Genomic DNA, 19,889 nt, shown 5'->3' with positions numbered 1-19,889 from the left:
GCCTGTAGTCCCAGCTACTTGGGAGGCTGAGGCAAGAGAATCACCTAAACCCAAGGACTGGAGGTTGCTGTGAGCTGTGACATCACAGCACTCTACAGAGGGCGACAAAGTGAGACTCTGTCTCTTAAAAAAAAAGAAAATTATGCTATGTCGGCCAGGTGTGGTGGCTCATGCCTATAATCCTTCTGGGAGATCGAAGTGGGAGGACTGCTTGAGCTCAGGACCAGCCTGAGCAAAAATTGAGACCCCCAGCTCTACTAAAAATAGAAAAGCTGAGGCAAGAGGATCACCGGAGTTGGAGGTTGCTGTGAGCTATGATGTCAAGGCACTCTACCCAGGGTGACAGCTTGAGTCTCCGTCTCAAACAAAAAAAAAAGGTATGCAATGTCATGGATCAGTGTAATGGCTCATGCCTGTAATCCTAGCACTCTGGGAGGCGGAGGCAGGTGGATTACTTGAGCTCAGGAGTTGGAGATCAGCCTGAGCAAGAGTGAGACACCCATCTCTACTAAAAATGCCTGGATATCCTGGTGGATATCCTCACTTATAGTTCCAGCTACTTGGGAGGCTGAGGCAGGAGGACTGGTTGAGCCCAAGAATTTGAGGTTGCTGTATGCTATGCTGCCAGGGCACTCTACCTAGACAGAGTGAGATTCTTCCTTAAAAAAAGAGGGTGGCTCAGTGGGTAGGGCGTCGGCCCCATATACTGAGGGTGGTGGGTTCAAGCCCAGCCCCGGCCAAACTACAACAACAAAAAATAGCCAGGTGTTGTGGCGGGCACCTGTAGTCCCAGCTACTCGGGAGGCTGAGGCAAGATAATCGCCTAAGCCCAGGAGTTGGAGGTTGCTGTGAGCTGTGTGACGCCACAGCACTCTACTGAGGGCGATAAAGTGAGACTCTTGTCTCTACAAAAAAAAAAAAAAGAAAGAAAAGAAATGAAAAAGGTTATGCAACGCTCCTTTAAGTATAGTGGCATCTAAAAAGAAAGGATTGTGGCGGGGTGAGGTGGCTCAAGCTTATACAGCACTCTGGGAGGCTGAGGCGGGTGGATTGCCTCAACTCACAGGTTCAAGACCAGCCTGAGCCAGATTGAAACCCCATCTCTAAAAATAGCTGGTCATGGGCAGCGCCTGTGGCTCAAGGAGTAGGGCGCTGGTCCCACATGCTGGAAGTGGCGGGTTCAAACCCAGCCCCAGCCAAAAACCACAAAAAAAAAAAAAAAAAAAAAAAAAAGCTGATCATTGTGACAGGCGCCTGTAATCCCAGCTACTTGGGAGACTGAGGCAAGAGAATCACTATGCCCAAGAGTTTGAGGTTGCTGTGAGCTATGGTGCCAAGGCACTCTATCAAGGGTGACAAAGTGAGACTCTATCTCCAAAAAAAAACAAAAGAAAAGAAAAAAAAAAAAAGAAGGGATAGCGGTGATGAGGGGCCGACTGGTTTGAGTCTCTCAGCAGTCTGGAGTCGTGGAATATAGAAGAGATGAAATGAGGTCAGAGGAACAATATGACTATGAAAGACTTTAAGAGAACGAGCACCTTCTTGAAACCACTCCACTGATGGATACCATAGAGTAGTTATTATTGTGCCAAAGAAATCACCACTGCTAGATAGCCCTGGTGAAGGAAGCTACTACCGTAGATATTACAGTCATGTTGATTACTGAGACTATGTTGAAGGCCGCAGTTTTTTTCATGATCGAAGAAGTGGTCAATCTGACAGAAGCGATGAATCTGGTTACAGATGGGCAAGAGATGATCATTCTGCAAGCCGACAGCCTGAATACAGGGACGTGAGAGATGGCTTTAGAAGAAAAGTTTTCAATAAAGAAAGAAAAAAAAAAGAACAAAAAGGTTTCAACTCTTCCCATTAGGGAGAGAACGGTCTCTCCCATAACTCCATATAAGGAGTAATTCGTTCTTAAGAGAATCGCCTATAGGCCGAAAGGATTCTCCACACAGCTGATCTGGCTCCAGTGTCAGTAGTAGAAGCTACTCTCCAGAAAGAAGCAAACCATACTCTTTTTATCCATCTCAACATAAAAATAAGGAGATGCCTGTACATCTTTGAAAATATCAAGAGATACTTCATCCTCAAGTTCTTCAGCATTTTCATCATCAGAGGTGTTTCAGTTAGTAGGCTAACTGAAAAAGAACTTGCTGAGGCTGCAAGCAAGTGGGCTGCTGAAAAACTAGAGAAGTCAGATGAAAGTAACTTACCTGAAATTTCTGAGTATGAGGTGGGATCCACAGCACCATTGTTCATTGACCAGCCAGAAGAACCTAAGGCAAATGCGGCAGACGGCATAGAGTTATTTGAAGACAGTCAGCTAACCAGTCACTCTAAAGCACTACCATCGAAAACCAAAGAGATTGAACAGGTTTACCAACAAGACTGTGAAACTTTCGGGATGGTGGTGAAAATGCTGATTGAAAAAGATCCTTCAGGCTCGGCACCTGTAGCTCAAGTGGCTAAGGAGCCACATCAGAGTTGGAGGGTTCAAATCCAGCCCGGGCCTGCCAAACAACAATGACAACTACAAACAAAAAATAGCTGGGCGCTATGGTGGGCGCCTGTAGTCCCAGCTACTTGGGAGGCTGAGGTAATAGAATCACTTAAGCCCAGGAGTTAAAGGTTGCTGTGACCTGTGATGACACGGCACTCTACCCAGGGTGACAGCTTGAGGCTCTGTCTCAAAAAAAGAAGAAATGAAAAAGATCCTTCATTAGAAAAGTCTATACAGTTTGCACTGAGGCAGAATTTACATGAAATAGGTGAGCAGGGTGGCGCCTGTGGCTCAGTGAGTAGGGCGCTGGCTCCATATACCGAGGGTGGTGGGTTCAAACCCAGCCCTGGCTGAACTGCAACCAAAACATAGCCGGGCGTTTGTGGTGGGCACCTGTAGTTCCTGCTGCTCGGGAGGCTGAGGCAGGAGAATCGTGGAAGCCCAAGAGCTGGAGGTTGCTGTGAGTCCTGTGACATCATGGCACTCTACCAAGGGTGGTAAAGTGAGACTCTGTCTCTACAAAAAAAAAAAAAAAAGAAAGAAAAAGAAATAGGTGAGCAATGTGTTGAAGAACTCAAGCATTTCTTTTTTTTTTTTTTTTTTTTTGTAGAGACAGAGTCTCACTTTATGGCCCTCTGTAGAGTGCCGTGGCCTCACACAGCTCACAGCAACCTCCAACTCCTGGGCTTAAGCGATTCTCTTGCCTCAGCCTCCCAAGCAGCTGGGACTACAGGCGCCCGCCACAACGCCCGGCTATTTTTTGGTTGCAGTTTGGCCGGGGCCGGGTTTGAACCCACCACCCTCGGTATATGGGGCCGGCGCCTTACCGACTGAGCCACAGGCGCCGCCCAAGAACTCAAGCATTTCATTGCAGAGTATGATAGTTCAAGAGTATGGAAAGCCTTTTTAGATTTTTTGCTCAGGCAAAAAGTTTCTAGATTTTTTTTCCTTCCCAGATTGTATAAATCCTTATTATATGGAATTTTTGTTATGAAGAGAAATACTTTGTAGAGACAGAGTGTCACTTCATCGCCCTTGGTAGAGTACTGTAGCATCACAGCTCACAGCAACCTCCAACTCCTGGCTTAGGTGATTCTCTTGCCTCAGCCTCCCGAGTACCTGGGACTACAGGTGCCTGCCACAATGCCTGGCTATTTTTTGTTGCAGTCTGGCGGGGCCGGGCTCAAACCGGCCACCCTCGGTATATAGGGCCAGAGCCCTACCCACTGAGCCACAGGCATTGCCCTATTTAAAATATTATTATTTTTTTTTTGTAGAGACAGAGTCTCACTGTACCGCCCTCGGTAGAGTGCTATGGCGTCACACGGCTCACAGCAACCTCCAACTCCTGGGCTTAAGCGATTCTCCTGCCTCAGCCTCCCAAGTAGCTGGGACTACAGGCGCCCGCCACAACGCCCGGCTATTTTTTGGTTGCAGTTTGGCCGGGGCCGGGTTTGAACCCATCACCCTCGGTATATGGGGCCGGCGCCCTATCGACTGAGCCACAGGCACCGCCCCTTATTTAAAATATTTAAAGTAGAATTTTTTTTCTACACATAGAGCCTCTTAATCCATATTCACTTTTTTTTTTTTTTTGTAGAGACAGAGTCTCACTTTACTGCCCTCGGTAGAGTGCCGTGGCGTCACACGGCTCACAGCAACCTCCAGCTCTTGGGCTTATGTGATTCTCTTGCCTCAGCCTCCCAAGCAGCTGGGACTACAGGCGCCCGCCACAACGCCCGGCTATTTTTTTGTTGTTGCAGTTTGGCCGGGGCTGGGTGTGAACCCACCACCCTCGGCATATGGGGCCGGCGCCCTACTCACTGAACCACAGGCGCCGCCCCTCATGTTTTTTTTTTTTTGCCCCTAAAATGATGGTCAATTTTTCAAGCTTTGAAAAAGCAGTCCTGAAGAATAGCTTTCTGTTCCTACTCATGTTCTGTAGTCTTCCAAGTATGTAATCATTTGGTCACAGGAGTGTAATTTACAGGCTATAGATCATTCCACTTAAACATTAGTAGTCTGTTTGCATTTCATAGTGAATAATACCATGTGAAAAAAGAAAAGATTGTGCCATGGTGAAGACTTTAGGGATAAAGTGTACTGATGTCTACTTTGAAAGCATACAAAAATTAAGATAATGGATGGGGGTGGCACCTGTGGTCAAGTGGGTAGGGCGCCGGCCCCATATGCCAGAGGTGGCAGGTTCAAACCCAGCCCCGGCCAAAAAAAAAAAAAAAAGATAGATGGATGGTGGGACAGAGGGAATAGATGAATAGATGAATGAATATGTGATGACACTAACATTGCAATATGTTAAATATAAAACAGATGTTTATATTTATGTGTATTGCATATGTATAATTCTCTTGCTCTCTATTTGAAAAAAATTTAATAAAAATGTGAAGAATGGGTGGTGTCTGTGGCTCAGTCAGTAAGGCACTGGCCCCATATACCGAAGGTGGTGGGTTCAAACCCAGGCCCGGCTGAACTGCAACCAAAAAATAGCTGGGCGTTGTGGCGGGCGCCTGTAGTCCCAGCTACTCGGGAGGCTGAGGCAAGAGAATCACTTAAGCCCAGGAGTTGGAGGTTGCTGTGAACTGTGTGACGCCACAGCACTCTACTAAGGGCCATAAAGTGAGACTCTGTCTCTACAAAAAAAAAAAAAAAAAAGTGAAGAAAAAGTCTTAAGTGCTTTGATGATTTATATCAATCAGCTACTTTCAGAAGCAGATAGCAAATTCTGTATTCAATTCTATTTTAGTTTGATCACTTCAATTTCTTTCTTTTTTTTTGGAAACAGGGTCTCATTCTGTTGCCCAGGCTATAGTAGAATGCAGTGGTATCATCATAGCTCACTGCAACCTCAAATTCCGGGGCTGAAAGGATCCTTCTGCTCCCAGCCTCTTGTGTACGGGGGACTACAGGCATGCAATACTATGCTCGGCTAATTTTAAAATTCTTCAGTAGACCAGCTTGAGATGCCATTTCTAAAAGCAGCCGGGCACTGTGGGGGGTGCCTCTAGTCCCTGAGTAGCTTGGCAAGAGAAGTACTTGAGCCCAAGTGTCTGGGGTTGCTGTGATCTATGACGCCCTGGCACTCTAACGGGGGCAAGAAGGTGAGACTCTGTCTCAAGAAAAAAAAAGAAAAGAAAAAAATTATTTTGTAGAAACGAGGTCTTGCTATGTTGCTTAGGTTGGTCTCTAACTGCTGGGGTCACGTAATCCTCACACCTTGGCCTCTCAAAGTGCTAGTATTATAGGCATGAGTCACCGGAAGCACCATACCTGATCACTTCAATTTATTTAATTCAATTCCAGTAAACATAGATTTAGAAGAATAAATGGGATTATGTGTAGAAAAAAATTGTTTCAACCGCTGGAAGTGCTATGTAAATAGGCTTTTTTTTTGAGACAGAATCACACTGTTTCTCCCTCGGTAAGAGTGCTATGGAATCACAGCTCACAGCAAACTCAAACTCTTGGGCTTAAGCGATTCTCTTGCCTCAGCCTCCCAAATAGGATGACAGGCGCCTGCCACAATGCCTGGCTATTTTTTTTTCTTTTTTTCCAGTTTTTGGTAGGGGCTGGGTTTGAACCCACTACCACCGGTATACGGGGCGGGCGCCCTATTCCTTTGAGCCATAGGCGCCGCCCTATTTTTTTTTTTTTTTTTTAATGGCAGTTGTCATTGTTGTTTTTGCTGGCCCAGCCAGGTGGGAACCTGCCATCCTCACTGTATGTGGCCAGCCCCCCACCCACTGAGCTACTGGTGCTGCCAGGATGTTAAATAGTATCTGAAGTTTGTGGATACAGTGTTCTCAAAAAAAGTTAATGTGAGAGTGGTAAGACATAGTATCAAGCTAAAGTAAGTGGGTAGAGATATATTTTTGAAAGATCCCTCTCCCTAGGGACTAATCATTCACAATTTAAGTAAAATCTTTTGGGATATGTCACTAGAATGTGGCCAATAGCCAGGCAAGTATTTGAAACAAATGCCAAATTCAATCAGTCTGATTGATATCTCGACTGAAATCTAGATAATTAAGTACAGAAGAAATCCAGGTGGGGATGATACAATTTTTTCTGTCTAAATCAGGCAAAGGTCACAGGGGTGGCTAAAATCAATGCCTTCTGTGTGAAATAGGTTTGAGTTTTTCACCATCATGTGACTTTAAAAAAAAAGGCTCATTGTACCGACTAGTGGCTTAAGAATCACTAGCAGAGTCTAGCAGCTACTCTGTGGAACTGCAATTTTGGTCCATGTCAAAAACTGGCCAAAAAGCAACCTGAAGAGTGGCGCCTGTGGCTCAGATGTTAAGACACCAGCCCCATATAGCGGGTTCAAACCCGGCCCCGGGTGGAAATGCAACAAAAAATAGCTAGGCATTGGGGCAGGTGCCTGTTAGTCCCAGCTACTTGGGAGACTGAGGCAAGAGAATCGCTTAAGCCCAGGAGTTGGAGGTTGCTGTGAGCTGTGTGATGCCAAGGCACTCTACCGAGGGCGATAAAGTGAGACTCTGTCTCTACAAAAAAAAAAAAAGCAACCTTGATCCTCTGAGACAGCACTCTAATTCTTCTGGGATGTCAATCTCACTTTTATTTAATTGTTTATTTATTTATTTATTGAGACAGAGTCTTACTTTGTTGCCCTCGGTACAGGGCTGTGGCATGATAGCTCACAGCAACTTCAAACTCTTGGGCTCAAGTGAGGTGGTGTCTCCCTCTGGCTCAGGCTGGTCTCTAGCCTATGAGCTCAGGCAATCTACCTGCCTCTGCCTCCCAGAGTATTGGGATTACAGGAGGGAGCCACCATGCCCAGACACTTTCTTTTAGATAGTAATACCATTTTCTTTCTTTCTTTTTTTTTTTGCAGTTTTTGGCAGGGCCGGGCTTGAACCCACCACGTCTGGTATATGGGGCTGGCGCCCCAGTCCTTTGAGCCACAGGCACTGCCCTCTTTCTTTTTTTTAGACAGACTCTCATGCTCTGTTGTCCAGGCTACAGTGCTGTTAACAGTAACCTCAAAGTTCTGGGTTCAAGCGACCCTCCTGCTTCAGCCTCCTGAGTAGCTGGGACTGCAGGTGCCCGACACACTTGGCTAATCTTTCTAGTTTATTTATTTATTTATTTATTTTTGCAGTTTTTGGCAAGGGCTGGGTTTGAACCTGCCACCTCTAGTATATGGGGCTGGCGTCCCATTCCTTTGAGCCACAGGCACCGCCCTAATCTTTCTATTTTTAGAAGAGATAGGGTTTCTTGTTCAGGCTGTTCGGGAACTCCTGAGCTCAAGTAATCCTCCCAACTTGGCTTCCCGGAGTGCTAGGATTATAGGCATGTGCCACTGTGCTCAGCCTAAAACACTTTTCTTGTTGGATATCTTTTTATCCAGGGAAGGTTTAAATTTAGAGTTGAAGTACTAAAGCTTTCTTATTAAGTTTAAAATAATTTGTGGCCGGGCGTAGTGGCTCATGCTTGTAATCCCAGCACTTGGGAGGCCCAGGTGGGTAGATTGCCCAAGCAATCTCTAAAAATAGTCCCTGGTGTTGTGGCAGGGGGCCCTGTAGTTTCAACTACTCTGGAGGCTAAGGCAAGAGAATAGCGTAAGCCCAAGACTTTGTTGCTGTGACCTATTACACTACGGCACTCTACCAAGGGTGACAAAGTCTGTCTCCAAAGACTCTCCAAAGAGTCCAAAGACTGTCTCCAAAAATAAAAAATTGTCTACATTTGTATTTAAGTTGTAATGTTTAGGAGAACTTGGCATATTATTCAAACTTAAAATGTGCAGTTAAGTAATTTGACTTGAAATTTGTGATTTTTTAGCTCCAATTTACTGGATTATATTGTTTTATATAATATAAACCTCTTATATTGTTTTCTGTCCAAGGACAAAAATAAGTCTAGAGGCCAGGCGCCGGGGGCTCACGCCTGTAATCCCAGCACTGTGGGAGGCTGAGGAGGGAGAATTGCTTGAGCTCAGGAGTTCGAGACTCGCCTGAGCGACAGTGAGACCCCCGACTTATGAAAAAAATGGAAAAACCCAGCTGGGCGCTGTGGTGAGCACCTGTAATCCTAGCGGCTTCCGGAGGCTAAGGCAGCGGGGTGCCTGCAGTCCGAGTCTGAGGTTGCTACCACGCCCACTGCACTCTGCTCAGGGGCATAGGGTAGGACCCTGTCTCAACAACAACAACAAAGTAAGTCTAGAGATTTTTTTTTTTTTTTGTAGAGACAGAGTCTCACTCTACCACCCTCAGGTAGAGTGCCGTGGCGTCACACGGCTCACAGCAACCTCTAACTCTTGGGCTTACGCGATTCTCTTGCCTCAGCCTCCGGAGCAGCTGGGACTACAGGCGCCCGCGACAACGCCCAGCTATTTTTTTGTTGCAGTTTGGCCTGGGCTGGGTTTGAACCCGCCACCCTCGGCATATGGGGCCAGCACCCTACTCACTGAGCCACGGGCGCTGCCCGTAAGTCTAGAGATTAAGGTAAAATTCTGCCAGGTCATGTTCCCAAATAAATAACAAAAATGAAGGGTCACCTTTATGTTTTCATATTTGCCCAATAACAAGTCACAATACTGTAATTATGGGGGCTAGGGAGAGAGGCAAAGTTATCTTTTATTTATTTATTTATTGACACAGAGCCTCAAGCTGTCGCCTGAGTGGAGTGAGCATCACAGCTCACAGCAACCTTCAACTCTTGGGCTCAAGCGATTCTCCTACCTCCACCTCCCAAGTAGCTGGACTACAGGCGCCAACCACAACATCTGGCTATTTTTCTGTTTTTAGTAGAGACCAGGTCTCACACTCTCTGATCTCGAGTGGTCTCAACTTCCCTTTTTTTTTTTTTTTGTAGCGACAGAGTCTCACTTTATGGCCCCTGGTAGAGTGCCGTGGCCTCACACAGCTCACAGCAACCTCCAACTCCTGGGCTTAAGCGATTCTCTTGCCTCAGCCTCCCGAGCAGCTGGGACTACAGGCGCCCGCCCCAACGCCCGGCTATTTTTTGGTTGCAGTTTGGCCGGGGCCGTGTTTGAACCCGCCACCCTCGGTATATGGGGCCGGTGCCCTACCGACTGAGCCACAGGCACCGCCCCTCCCTTTTTTCTTTTTTTGAGACAGCCTCAAGCTGTTACCCTGGGTAGAGTACCTTGACATCACAGCTCACAGCAAGCTCCAACTCCTGGGCTCAAGTGATTCTCCTGCCTCTGCCTCCCAAGTAGCTGGGACTATAGGCACCCGCCACAACTCCTGACTACTTTTTGATTGCAGCCGTCATTGTTGTTTGGTGGCCAGGGCTGTATTCGAACCTGCCAGCTCAGGTGTATGTGGCTGGCGCCTTAGCTACTTGAGCCACAGGCGTCGAGCCTAAAAATCGTCCCTTTTCTTTTTTTCCTTTTTTTTGGCCGGGGCTGGGTTTGAACCCGCCACCTCTAGTATATGGGGCCAGCGCTCTACTCCTTTGAGCCACAGGTGCCGCCCAGGGTTATCTTGTTTTTCTTATATTCTTCAATTTCCTGTGATGATTTTCAATTTTAAAAACAAAAGAATCTGAATTTTCAGAAAAGGTTTAAGGGAGTTATCATTAACTACAAAACAGCTATTAACCCTTTAGGATAAACCTTTACCTGTGGGTGAAGTTAACTTGCAAAGCAAAGCCTCTTAGCAGCTACATTTCTTCTAAATAATTTTGTTTAGCAATGATAGATGTTAACTTTTTCTAGGTTTAAACATTCGCCAGGTGTTTTACAGACGTTATATAATTAAAACTTCACTCTACTTCAAGAGTCTTCATTAATTCATTTGAAGGTCCACCATGGGTAGGCAACCCTTACTAAGCTGTGGAAATTCAGAAACTAGCATTACCAGCTTTGGTCACTCACGAATAGCTTAAATCTAGTTAATTATCTTATCCCCTTTTTCACAAGAGGAAATAAAAGATCTGCTTTGAGAGGTTCATTTGTCCATGGTCACACAGTGTTGGAGCAGCTACACGAACTAGGGTGTCTTCACTTTGACCTTCAATCAACAAAGTTAACAGACTTCTGTGAGATTTTTGCTTTGAAGACATCTATTTTTTTTCAACATTTTTGTCTTTGAGTAAAAAATCTTATAGTCAATGGCCTCTCTGTTGCTACTTCTTTTTCAGTTATTGACCAAAGAACAAGTGGCGAATTTATACTTTTTAACTGCCAGGCATCTGGGAGATTTTAGGGGCGAGAAACCAAGTCCCAGAGGGAAAGGAAATATATATATATATATATTTTTTTGTAGCGACACAGTCTCACTTTATGGCCCTCGGTGAGTGCTGTGGCCTCACACAGCTCACAGCAACCTCCAACTCCTGGGCTTAAGCGATTCTCTTGCCTCAGCCTCCCGAGTAGCTGGGACTACAGGCGCCGGCCACAACGCCCGGCTATTTTTTGGTTGCAATTTGGCCGGGGTCGGGTTTGAACCCGCCAACCTCCATATATGGGGCCGGCGCCTTACTGACTGAGCCACAGGCGCCACCCAGGGAAACATTTTTAAGTAAACAATAGCAACCCTGAAACAAGGACGGCGTAAGTCCCGGGGACACAATGTTGATCCAATGCCAAGAATCTGTCTTTTGCATCTTCTCTTTGCTTTTCTCGACAATTTCCAGTGGTGTTTGTTGGCTCGACAGTAGAGGTCGCGCCTAGTCCTCGGGCACCAAATGGCAGGGAAACCTAATTTTTATTCTATATCCCTAGCGTCCTACTTTCGTACAGTTTGTTATTCTCGCCTTCTCTCTTTATATCTCCATTCCGTCCTCGCCCTCGGCAAATAACCTGAATATGGCTGTTTTATCCTATTCCCATATTAACTATGTTGCCTTATGGCGACCTTGACAGCCATCTGGGTGGGAGGCCAGAGCGGGGGCGGTTGGCTACGAAGGAGAAACCTCAGAAGGCAATAAGGAGGCGACACGAAGAGGGGACAACCAAGCAGCTCCACTCAGCATGGAGTTTTCTGAAAGATTGACAGGCAGTGCACCAACCGTCTTTGCCAGATCAACTAGCGCAGCCTCGCGAGATCTGGACCCTTATCGGAAGGGGGCGTCAAACGCGCATCTCTGAATGGGGGATGGGAATATCTGTGGCGCAATCATTGCGCGAGATTGGGCTGTGGTTGCTGGGGCTATACTTAGATCTCGCGATATTTCGGCCGCTCTGGTCTGGAACTTGGGACAGTGTCTCGCGAGAGCCCGTGCTGAGGGCTTAGGAGACCCCGTGTGTTTGTGTGTGTGTATGTGTGTTGGTGAATGTGAGTACGGGGAAGCAGCGGCCGCCATTTCAGGGAGCTTGCCGACGCTGTCGCCGGGGTGGATCCTGAGCTGCCGAAGCCGCCAACCTGCTCTCCCGCGCGGGCTCATCTAATCCCATTGTTTCTTTTAGATTCGCTCGGGCCTAGCCGTCCTCGGAGCCCGATATTCGGGCTGGGCGGTACCGCGGCCTGGGCCTAGGGGCTTAACAGTAGCAACAGCGGCGGCGGCCACGGTAGCAGCTGCAGTCGTCGCAGTCTCTTCCTGAATACGAGTACCACAGGCGCCCGAAAGCCCGCACAGGTACGGGAGCGTCGCGACCCCGCATATTATTAGAGCTTTTCCGAGTTTTTGTTTTTATCTTGGGTTGAGGAGGGTCTTCAGCGATTGGCGGGGGGGTTCCTCGAGAAATAGGCTATATTTCAGTGACCACACCCTTCTATTTCGGTCTGATAAAGTCAGGGTTGTTCGGGTGGCAAGGACCCCGGTGGGCCTTGGAGTAGATGGCTACCCAGCTTCCAGGCCTGGGCTGCCCCCGACCTCCCAACATGGCGCCAGTCGAATGCTGCTTTGGCACACAACCCCTCCCAGCGGAGGGAGTTTCCATTTGCCCCTAAAATGGCAGCGCGGGTTTTGCGCCGAACGAGACTCTGTCGTTGGAGTCTCTCAGTTTGTTTTTAGAGTTCACGGCAGGCTTTTTAAAAATCGGACATTGAAGTATTCATTTCGTATGTTCGGTCTAAGAGGCGTTTCAGATTTACTTAGACAAGTGAAGCTTTGAAATGCATGTTAATTTAGTTCTTACAGGGTTTTTAGAGGTTTTTCTGAAGTTGAGGAGTGTGTTGGCTCAAAATTGAAAAATATTTACTGACAGGATTGGTTCTTTTCCTAGGCGTTTAGAGAAAATGGCAGACGATATTGATATTGAAGCAATGCTTGAGGCTCCTTATAAGAAGGTGAGAAAAAACATGTTGGTGAGGTTTATATGTTTCTTAATTTAGCATTATTCACGAAACTACTGCTGAAATGTAAACTAACCTCCCCGGAGCCCTCTTGATTTATCTTATCAGAGATGCATTACATGTAACTTACAAAAGTAAATATATGCTATTGATGTAATAATATTGTGCAGTAGTTTCACTTCAGCGTGATGAATAAATGCCCATCTATCTCTCTTTGTAGACTTGCCTAACGATATCTCACCTCTACTCCCATGAATTCACCTTTGATTCCAGTGTGAACTGTCAATCATAAGGTAGTAATTGAGTGACTTATCGCTGTACCGTGGTCCCCTAGGTAAAATGACTCAACTAAGAATTACCAGCTCCAGTTTGGTATAGCAAAAAGGTGAATGTAGTGGTTTGGGAAATAGCAGGGGTCCAAGAATAACAAACCATAACCAGTCTGTGGCAAGTAAATCTTTTAATACGATAAGTCTTGTAAGAAGAAATGGGTGAGATTTAAAAACTTTTTCATATATATATATATATATACACACACACACGCATATGTAAGACTGGTCATAGTAAATCTTAAAACAGGCAGGTGGTGATCTGCTCAGTTAATAATTACTGAAATTCTTGGATCCCTGAATAAAAAATTTTTTAAAAAGGCAGTATCACAACTTAGAGTCACTTGATGACTGTATTACTGTTCTCCATATTTTATTTTTAATTAGGCCCTGCCATAGTATTTCACACTAAAAACTACAACAATTATTTTGGCTAGTAATAGTCTTTGGTCCATTTCAGTATCACAGTAAAAGTACAGTAAAAGTAAACTGTCATTGCATTCTTTCACCAGTTGGTGGTGAAAATAGCAGTATGCATGCATTATCACTGGTGTCACCAAATGTAAGCTTTGTAAATTAGCAGTTAATACTCCTGTAGCTGATGTGATCAAGCTTTAAACATTGCTCTAAACCTTTTAAAAATAATACTTTGTTTTGGATTATATAGCACGACCATGTGGTACCAATTTGGATGAATTCTTGATAGCTTTAAATAGTGTATGTAGTTTTGTAATGCTTAGACTCTTGAAGAGCTACTTTCTATTTTAATGTTAAGATTCTTGTGTCTTAGTTTAACATGGATGTAATTCCATGTAAACAGGTATGGAATTTGGAAATGTTTAGGTTGGACTGGTGGATTATTAATTGACTTTCTTGGGTTCTTGGGAGTCAACATTACTAAAGCAGTGTGAATCCCTGTTTGCTTCAGGGCGAGATGTGTGACAGAGGTGGCATCAAGCTCTTACAGTCCCAACCCTCCAACGGAAATGGGCGAAGATCTCAGGAATGGCATCGGTCACAGGAAATCGATAGTGGCTGGCTGCTAGCATGGCCACATGGGGCTTAGGCAGAAATAGAGCCATGGTACTGACCGAAGGGACCATAGAACATGGAATAAAACTCAAAACAGGACTTCATTCATGTTTTATAGAAACCATATTTAACCACTTCAACATTGTAAATCATGATAACTTAATGCCTAAACTATGTAAGAAAGTAAAATTTAACATGTTAATGTGGAGAGATTTTAATTTTTGTATCTTGATGACTTAATTGTAAGTAACAAAGTGGTTAAACACATACCCATCTAAATTTTTTTATAGCTTTCCATGTTAAACTATAAATAAGTAATTAGTTTTAAAATTGTTTTGTATTTTCTTATTCCTATTCCCTTTACCCTTTGACAACTTGAAATGTTACCACTTCGTCCTCATGATGTTCTTCTATCAACCCTGCTTAGGATGAGAACAAGTTGAGCAGTGCTAATGGCCATGAAGAACGTAGCAAAAAGTAAGTTTTGAGAAGGGGCTTTGGGGGGGTGGCAGTACTGTGATTGAGAACTTAAGTTGCGTTCTTGTGGCTAAAACATCAAACTGGTTCTTTCTTTAAGCCTTTCTTTGCTTCTTGTAGAAAAGAGTTTCTTGTTGGGATTAGAAACTACCTGAGGAACTATGGACTTTTGGGCCAAATTTCAGGATTTCAGTTTCAGAGACGTTTTCTTCTAAGTCCATCCTGATCTGGCTAAGAGTTCCTGTATTAGAACTTGTTTTTTATTTTAAATTTGTTAATTTTGGCTTAATATTTGGTGTTATTGGTAAAATTATCATAAATTATTGAACTTAAAAGGGAGAAGAGTTAAATTAGAAATAATAACAGGCCATGGAAAGTATTGTTTGCCCAAAATCGCTGGAGTCAAAGCTGTGAATTAACTTCTGCAGCTTGCTACTTAAAGCCCTTTTTTATAGTAATGCAATAGCATACTTAAGAAAAGGCTTTCATTGTCTTAAGCCTTTTCTTTAAACTCCATTAAACTTAGTAGTGAGAATGGCATTTTTGGAAGTTATGAACATCCATGTAATTTATTTGAGTTTTGTGAGTAACCCATAATGGGAATTGTGTTACATAGTAGTACAGAAAATAGTGTACAAAAGTCTTTTTTTTTTTTTTTTTTTTGTGGTTTTTTGGCCGGGGCTGGGTTTGAACCCGCCAGCTCCGGCATACGGGACCGGTGCCCTACTCACTGAGCCACAGGCGCCGCCCCCCAAAAGTCTTAATAATTAAAACCAGTTCCATTTTAGGAGTTGGTTCCTGTCAATTCTTGAAATTTCCTTTCTGCTGTAAGGTTGGGTCATGTGTTAGAAGCATTAAATTGTTTTATTAGCTTATGTTTATGATGCCATATTAAAACATTTTGTCATTTATGACCCTGTCATATCATGAAAAATGATGCTAAAGTAGCCATTTATGTGTTTTTGTCTCTTCCTCTTGAAATTCAAAAAAATGCCTCATAATTACATCCATCATTAAATTTGTTAAAATAGATAAAATTTTGGATTGGATTATTTAGGGATTGCTAAGCCAGTATTTTATTTTTATAGTTATCCTAAAATAGTGGTAGTAATGAATTTAAAATTATGTGGTTTGTAGAAAATGTCCTACTTTGTTCTGATACGAGGTTGGGTGGGAGTCAGTTTTTTAGGTCCTCACTATTAATAAGTTAGTGTGGGGATTTATTGTTGAATTGCCGTCTGAGGCAACCAACCAGTCAGTGCATGGTTTAATGTCATCTGAATTGAGACCTTTAATCAAATTATAGTTAACTATGTTTGTATTAGTAATTCTTATAATCAAAACTCTGGAAGGGACATTCGTATAAATTGACATAATCCAATCTAGGTGTTAGGCCTAGTAGTGGCTATAAGTAAAGATTTTTACCTCAAGCGCAAAAGGATGATGATATAATAAACTTTCAGGTACAGACCCTCTTTATTGTACCATTCTTCAGTATCACTTCTTGCCACCTAAGGTCATTTCTCCAGTTTATCTTGTTTTTATCCTGTGTCTAAGCTTATTAAAGTTACCAAGCTTTTACAAGGAAATTGAGCATCAATGTGGTATTTAGTGGCATTTATCTAATGTAAAGAGCCCTATGGGACTTAATGGAATATACAAATTTCCTTTAATTGGTCGCAGAATTCTTTAAGGGAGGACTCTTTCAAAACACTTCATCTAGTGATCTTTTAAAATGTACAAAATAGGGCGGCGCCTGTGACTCAGTGAGTGGGGCACTGGCCCCATATACCGAGGGTGGTGGGTTCAAACCCAGCCCTGGCCAAACTGCAACAACAACAACAACAACAAAAAAGAGCCGGGCGTTGTGGCGGGCGCCTATAGTCCCAGCTACTGGAGGCTGAGGCAAGAGAATCGCCTAAGCCCAAAAGCTGGAGGTTGCTGTGAGCTGTGACGCCATGGCACTCTATGGAGGGCAAGTGAGTGAAACTCTGTCCCTAAAAAAAAAAAAAATACAAAATAGTTGTTTGTCAGACTTCTCATTCATTTTCAATTATAGCTGATTAGAGACATGGCTCTCTGGTTCAGTTAGGTACTTTTCACCCATTTTTCTGAAGGAACTTTATCTTTCAAGTTAATTGGAAAGAGTTACCTGGAAGAAAATTTTTTTATTTACAGATAGATACAAAACATGTTTTATAAACAAAGAAAAGTACCATTTTGCACTTTTCATTCTAAAACTGTTGTCTTAAAAGTCATTAAAAGTTGAAATAAAGTTTGTATGGTAATAGGAACATTCACATCCTCAAAAATAAGGTTGACTAATATGAGTTTTTCTTCTTTTTTTTTTAGTAATACTGATGTTCAACACATATACTTCATTGTATCCCAATAGTAGAAAAATAAATACAATTGAATTTAACATAAACTGGTTACCAATTAGCCTACTTTCTGAAGAGCTATAACCCTGAGTTTGGCAAGATCTCAAAGTATATCTCTCAAGTACCTGAGTTTGCCCCTCATGGGAATATTATTTGTTAGCATAACCAGTTTTGCAAAGTCTAAACTAGCATCCATTCTGTTAAGCTCTTTAGGGAATTACTCAAAAAAAAAAAAAAGATAATAAAATGACACAGTTGAAATATATTAGCTACTATGGTGTGGATAAATCTTGGAATAAATGACTTTTCTATTTTTTTTTCTTATTTTCCAGAATACTTTGCATTTAAAATTTAGATCTTCTTACATGGAAGAGGTCAAATCCAGTTATAGCAAAACACCTTTACAGCAGAGGCCATATAACCAAAAAGTCCAAAGGCCCAACCCAGTGGATCATTTACTTCAATGATGTTCAGTACAAAATTCCACTGCCACTAAAGACTTTGGAAAGTCCCTTTTAAGTTGTAACAGGATTTGACTATTAGTGTGGATTATGATAATACTTCTTTTGTTAACTTAATACTCTTTGAAGCTAGAATTTATTGTAGAGAAGTATACTGGTTTCTTGAACCTTTATGTTTTTCTCTGGGCTTTTAAGCAAAAGATTATATTTTCTGAATATCTTAGTATGTTGCTATATTTTTACCTGTCGGGGGTTGCCTTCAGATGTGGGTGGGCACTTGTTTATAAAATGTTCTAGGAAGGCCTTAAGTTAAAATTAGCTCTCCAATTTTCAAGTCTTTGTTATGGCAGAATAAATTTTGGGGCCTTTGAGAGGCAAATAAAGGTTGACTGCCTCTCTGCTATGGTCCATATATGAGCAAAGCAAAAACTTTGTCCTTTTTGTGGGGATAGAGTTGCTTTTTACCTTATCCCCAATTGAATTGATTATATTCTCTTTAGGACTTGGTTTTAGCTATCTTAACAGAATTCTTTAGTTAGTGTCACAGATTGGCAGGTTTTTCAGGCAACAAATTTGGAATGTTACCTGTTGCCCTTCTGGGCTTTGCTTTGATGACTTCTATCTAAATAATGAGTGTAGCCTAATTTTCTGTCGTGTGCTACCTAGCATATACATTCTGACAGTCAGGTGGATTATCTTGAAATTTTAGACAAAGTTTCTGCCTCCTTGGAAAGCTCTACATCTCCTTGTGATTGGAGTGTGGGGTTTCAAGATTCCAGAAGGTGGGTGTCTTCATTTTCTATTTTCAATGCACTCTAAGATGACCTGCTTACAGGTTTTGAGGCAAACCTCAATTACACTTGTGCTGTAATAATGCTTTGATAAGGACAAGTTAATTTCCAAATAATGATGTAGAGTTGTCAAAATGTTTAATTTTTAATGTACTACAAGTTGACATTTTAATGGAATAAATTTATTTTGAAGTCTTTTACTTTATATCAAAATCTGAAGGCACCTCTAAAATATGGGTGATGACACAGGTACAGATTAAGATTTAATTATGAAATGAGTTAGTGATACACTGTGAGGAATACAGAAATGAACAGAAAGACGTGACTGGCTTTTTTAAAACATTTAGAGCTTGAGATTTTATAAAGATTGATTTGATTTTATAAAGATTGAAGTTCAGGTTGATCCTTGTTTTTGATTGCACCCCATAGGCTTTTATAAACTGGCTTAAAAGTGTCAGGCTCCATTTTCTGGTATATTTGTTATAAATGGAAATAGAAAGTATTTGAAATAGTCATGTTAAAGTGTAGGAGTGTCAACATTTTACTGCATTAATTCTTAGTGTCCTTTGTCATTTTCTAAAATTTTCCCTGCAAACCCCAAAATGTTAAGAGTCTGTATGGCCATTTGCAAATCAATTTCCATTGGTAAACTGGGTAAATTTGTGTATTTGATGAGAATTTTATATATGAATCTATACTAGTACTTATGTGAACATACTCTGTTGTAACTTTGATTTACTAATGGATCGTGTGGATTATAGTAATGTTGGCCTGTGATGATGGTCAAACTATTTAAAAGTGCACATTTTATTTATATTTGTCAACAAATCATGTTTCTTGTTAAAGCTATTGCTGACTCTAAGGAGAGCATTGTAATTCCTACTCTTAAAGGATGTTGTCTCAAAAAAGAAGAGTAAAGGGGATAAAAAGGATGTCTCAAAAAATTCCATGTCTGCTGATTTTCAGTGTTAGAAGGCAAAGAGGGGCCGGGTGCAGTGGCTCACGCCTGTAATCCCAGCACTTGGTAGGCTGAGGTGGGTGGATTGTCTGAGCTCACAGGTTCGAAACCAGCCTGAGCCAGAGTGAGACCTTGTCTCTAAAAATAGCTGGGCATTGTGGTGGGTGCCTGTAGTCCCAGCTACTTGGGAGGCTGAGGCAGGCGGATCACTTGAGCCCAAGAGTTGAGGTTACTGTGAGCTGTGATGCCCTGGCACTCTACCAGGGTGACAGAAACTGTCTCAAAAAAAGGGGCAAAGACGAGGGAGTGTTTGTTATATACCTTAGTATGACTATGCATCATTGTATGCCAGAAATAACACAATCAATTAACAAAGGGATAAAAATATTCTGTCCACAAAAGTAGTATGTTTTGGTGAGTTCTTAAACCAATAAGATGATGGTGAATTTTTTTCTTTCTCAGGAGGAAAAAAAGCAAGAGCAGAAGTCGTAGTCATGAACGAAAGAGAAGCAAAAGTAAGGAACGGAAGCGAAGTAGAGATAGAGAAAGGAAAAAGAGCAAAAGCCGTGAAAGGAAGCGAAGTAGAAGCAAAGAAAGGAGACGGAGCCGCTCAAGAAGTCGAGATCGCAGATTCAGAGGCCGCTACAGAAGTCCTTAGTATGTAACTTGAATTATGATTTTGGTTTGAGGGTTCTCAGAGTATTAAG

The 19,889-nt window shown here is 42.8% G+C and overlaps 1 protein-coding gene and 1 pseudogene across 7 annotated transcripts in view; both read left to right on the top strand.

Annotated features, from left to right (window-relative positions):
* The first annotated feature begins 1,451 nt into the window (after positions 1-1,451).
* On the top strand, positions 1,452-11,606 carry LOC128573519 (periphilin-1-like; annotated as a pseudogene).
* Positions 11,607-11,705: 99 nt separating this feature from the next.
* The window catches only part of RBM39 (RNA binding motif protein 39), a 49,869-nt gene continuing 41,685 nt past the window's right edge, over positions 11,706-19,889 (top strand). Inside the window, exons 1-4 of one of the 7 annotated variants that reach the window (XM_053574968.1) lie at positions 11,706-12,094; positions 12,684-12,747; positions 14,542-14,591; positions 19,645-19,839. In XM_053574968.1, the coding sequence (XP_053430943.1) occupies positions 12,697-12,747; positions 14,542-14,591; positions 19,645-19,839 (296 nt within the window). In that variant the 5' untranslated portion in view covers positions 11,706-12,094; positions 12,684-12,696. Of the gene's footprint in view, positions 12,095-12,682; positions 12,748-12,973; positions 13,047-14,010; positions 14,596-17,304; positions 18,216-19,644; positions 19,840-19,889 lie in introns of those variants that run through there. The other 6 variants (XM_053574969.1, XM_053574975.1, XM_053574971.1 and 3 more) reach the window with 6 other exon arrangements.

This window comes from Nycticebus coucang, chromosome 21 (assembly GCF_027406575.1).
Source record: "Nycticebus coucang isolate mNycCou1 chromosome 21, mNycCou1.pri, whole genome shotgun sequence".
Lineage (NCBI taxonomy): Eukaryota > Metazoa > Chordata > Mammalia > Primates > Lorisidae > Nycticebus > Nycticebus coucang.
Note: the sequence above shows the minus strand (reverse complement) of the source record. Positions and strands in the feature narration are given on the sequence as shown.